General features: G+C 52.3%; 1 protein-coding gene across 1 annotated transcript; it reads left to right on the forward strand.

Annotated features, from left to right (window-relative positions):
- Window positions 1-377: 377 nt before the first annotated feature.
- On the forward strand, window positions 378-2,382 carry LOC140614440 (proline-rich protein 23A-like). Its single transcript, XM_072793653.1, has one exon. It carries the CDS (start codon window positions 378-380, stop codon window positions 1,107-1,109), a length of 732 nt encoding a protein of 243 aa, XP_072649754.1. The 3' UTR covers window positions 1,110-2,382.
- Window positions 2,383-2,881: the final 499 nt, after the last annotated feature.

Here is a 2,881-nt window from a genome sequence, read left to right on the forward strand (position 1 = left end):
CCCTCGGAAGTCTTCCCCTCGCCACAGCCTGGGTCACTGAGGGCGCGGGGCGGGGCCTCGGAGGGGGCGGAGCCTCGGAAGGGGCGGGGCCTCGCGTGACATTTTGCGACTCTGGTTCCGCCGCGTCCTTTGAAATGCCATTGGCTCAGACCCGTCGGTGTGAAGAACCTGCGATTCCAACGCCGCCCGAGGCCAGGCCCTGCACCGCTGCTCGCGCCACCAGCCCCCGGCCCGCGGGCCTCCCGGGAGGCGCCCCCCGAGTCCCGGGCATCGGGCCGCGTCGCCCCGCGCCCCCCGCCGCCTCCCCTGGCGTCCAGACCCGGCACCGCGTGCGGGACCCAGGCCCCGGGAGCGCCGCCCGCAGCGCCGGCCCGGGGATGGGCAGCCGGCCCCGCAGCCCCAGCGCCCACCCCGAGCCCTGCTGGGGACCGCCGCGCGGAGGACCCGGCCCGGCCAAGCGCCGCCGCACCCCGGAGCCCGAGGGCCCGCAAGGCATGGAGGGGCCCCCGGCCGCCGGCGCGCTCGCCTCCGTGGTGGTCCTGGCCGCCGGCTCTGCCCTGCAGCTGCTCCTGGACGACGTCGACCTGGTGCTCGAGCCCGAGCCCACGTCGGTCCTGCAGGTGTCCCTCGGGGGCCTCACCCTGCTGCTGGTCCCCGAGGCCCTCCTGCGCGCGGGGGGCCAGGGCCACCCGCCTGCCGGCCCGGAGCAGGGCGCCATCCCGAGCGCGCCCGGGCACCAAGCCGCCGGCCCGCACGAGGCCCTCTGCGCGTCTGTCCCGGACGTGGCCGCCCAGGAGGAGGCCTGTGCGGAGGACGCCGACCCCGAGCTCCCGCCGCCGCGGGCGGGCCCCACGGCCGGCTGGGCGCCTGAGCTGCGGGCCTGCGCTGGGGGGGTGGCCGGGCCGCGCCCGCGCCCGCGGGCCCCCGGCCCTGGTCCAAAGAGGCTCTCTCCTCTCCGCTACTTCGACCTGGACCCCCACCTCCTGGAGCCCTTCCCCGGCTCGCCACTCCAGCCTCTGCCGCCCTCTCCGAGTCCGGGTCCCCACGTGCGCCCCCAGCGCCCTCCAGGACCCTCCCCCAAGGCCCGGAGACGCCTGTTCCAGGAATGAACGGCTCCCGCAGCCTCTTGCCACCCAGCGAGCACCTTCAGAGAGCCTTCTACCAGCGGCTGTGTGTACATTGCACAACTTGCAAGAATCATCAAGGATAAATAACGGACAGATGCTCATTTGATGCTCTTTTGGCCCAAGTGTCCGTGCTGGTTTATGACAAGCTTGCCATTTTGACTTTTATGGTGGCTGTAGACGCTTTCGGGGAACCTAACAAATAAGTATATGTGGACAGATGTTTGTTGGTTACAAAACAAACACAGAATGAGAAGCAGTGATTGTGTGCCTTCCTTTCTTTAATGAGAATGTTATGAAATATTTTAACTATATTGCTAGGTTGGGGGGATTTTCCCCAAAAGAACCAACTTTTTTCCATTATTTGCTTCCAAAATATTTTTAAGATAATTCTCCTGTGCTGGAAAAGTTTATAATTCTAAAGACTCTGTGTTTTGATAGTCTAAGATCCTAAATATATTTTGTACATTGTTACTGGCATATAGAAATACTTTGTGATGTTGATCTGGTATCCAGAAAAATTATTTAATTTATTTAATGGCTTATCTGTAGAGTATCTTGCTTAATTAATAAAGACAATAATACTTCCAAAATAATGAGAATATTTTCTCTTTTTTTGACAAGCCTCTTCTATTTTATTTTTCCTTGGTTTTTTAATTGGCTATTACTCCAATTCCAGGTTCAATAGTATGGTTGATGGGGGCATCCCTATTTCATGGCTTGTATTAATGCAAGTGTTTCTAAATTTTACCAGAAAGCATGATATTTTTCCTGTGCATGATTGGTAGATAGCCCTTATGCTGTTGAAGATTAGTTTTTAGTCTTTCTAATCATGAAAAAAATGTTGGACTTCTGTTTTGTCTATTTGGACTGACTACAAAGGCTTTCTCAAATTATTATAAATGTTGGCAGTTAATTGTATGTATACATAAAATATCTACATGGAACCTTTGGGTCATTGGGTACATACAGAAACCTACCAACAGAGCAAATGGGACCAGACTTGGGGCTTCAAGGATTTTAAAACCTGGATGCCCTCCTGAGTACTTGAGAAAAGAAGGTAGAAAGGGAAAAACAGTAACTGCTGGGTCACTTTAAGGGTTTTTTAAGTTGAATTTTAATGCAAACTCTTCCGTATGCATAGATGACTTTTGTACTTCTTTGTTTAACCTATTAATGGGGTGATATGCACCTCCTAACAATATAATATCTTTGCCTTTCTGCTATTCCATATTATTTGATACAATTCTAATTCTACACTGGGTACTTTTTCTTTGTTTTTGGTTTTGTTTTGTTTTTACAAACAACCATATACATACAACTTCTAATTTTAAAATATCATATTTCTGCAGGCTTACCTGATAACAAAATAAATTATTCATGATAAACTTGATGTCAACAAGATGTTCCTTTTTCTGTTGAACATTAATAACTACAATTTAGATTAGCCAACATGCTTTGCCAGTGTCTTTGCTCACCTTCTGTTCTTGCATTCCACTACTTTATTCTGTCCTGGTGTTTTTTCTTACCAAGGTACCCTCTTTAAAATTCTTTCAGGGGATGCCTGGGTTGCTCAGCAGTTGAGCCTTGCCTTTGGCCCAGGTCCTGATCCTGGAGTCCTGGGGTCCTGGGATAGAATCCTGCATTAGTCTCCCTGCAGGGAGCCTGCTTCTCCCTCTGACTCTGTCTCTGCCACTCTCTCTGTGTCTCTCATGAATAATTGAATGAATGAATGAATAAATAAATAAATTATTTAA

Source organism: Canis lupus, chromosome 22, assembly GCF_048164855.1.
Source record: "Canis lupus baileyi chromosome 22, mCanLup2.hap1, whole genome shotgun sequence".
Taxonomy (NCBI): domain Eukaryota; kingdom Metazoa; phylum Chordata; class Mammalia; order Carnivora; family Canidae; genus Canis; species Canis lupus.

What these genes read in the sequence shown, in the direction of transcription:
- LOC140614440 (XM_072793653.1), top strand. Translation starts at nt 378, where the DNA reads ATGGGCAGCCGGCCCCGCAGCCCCAGCGCCCACCCCGAGCCCTGCTGG.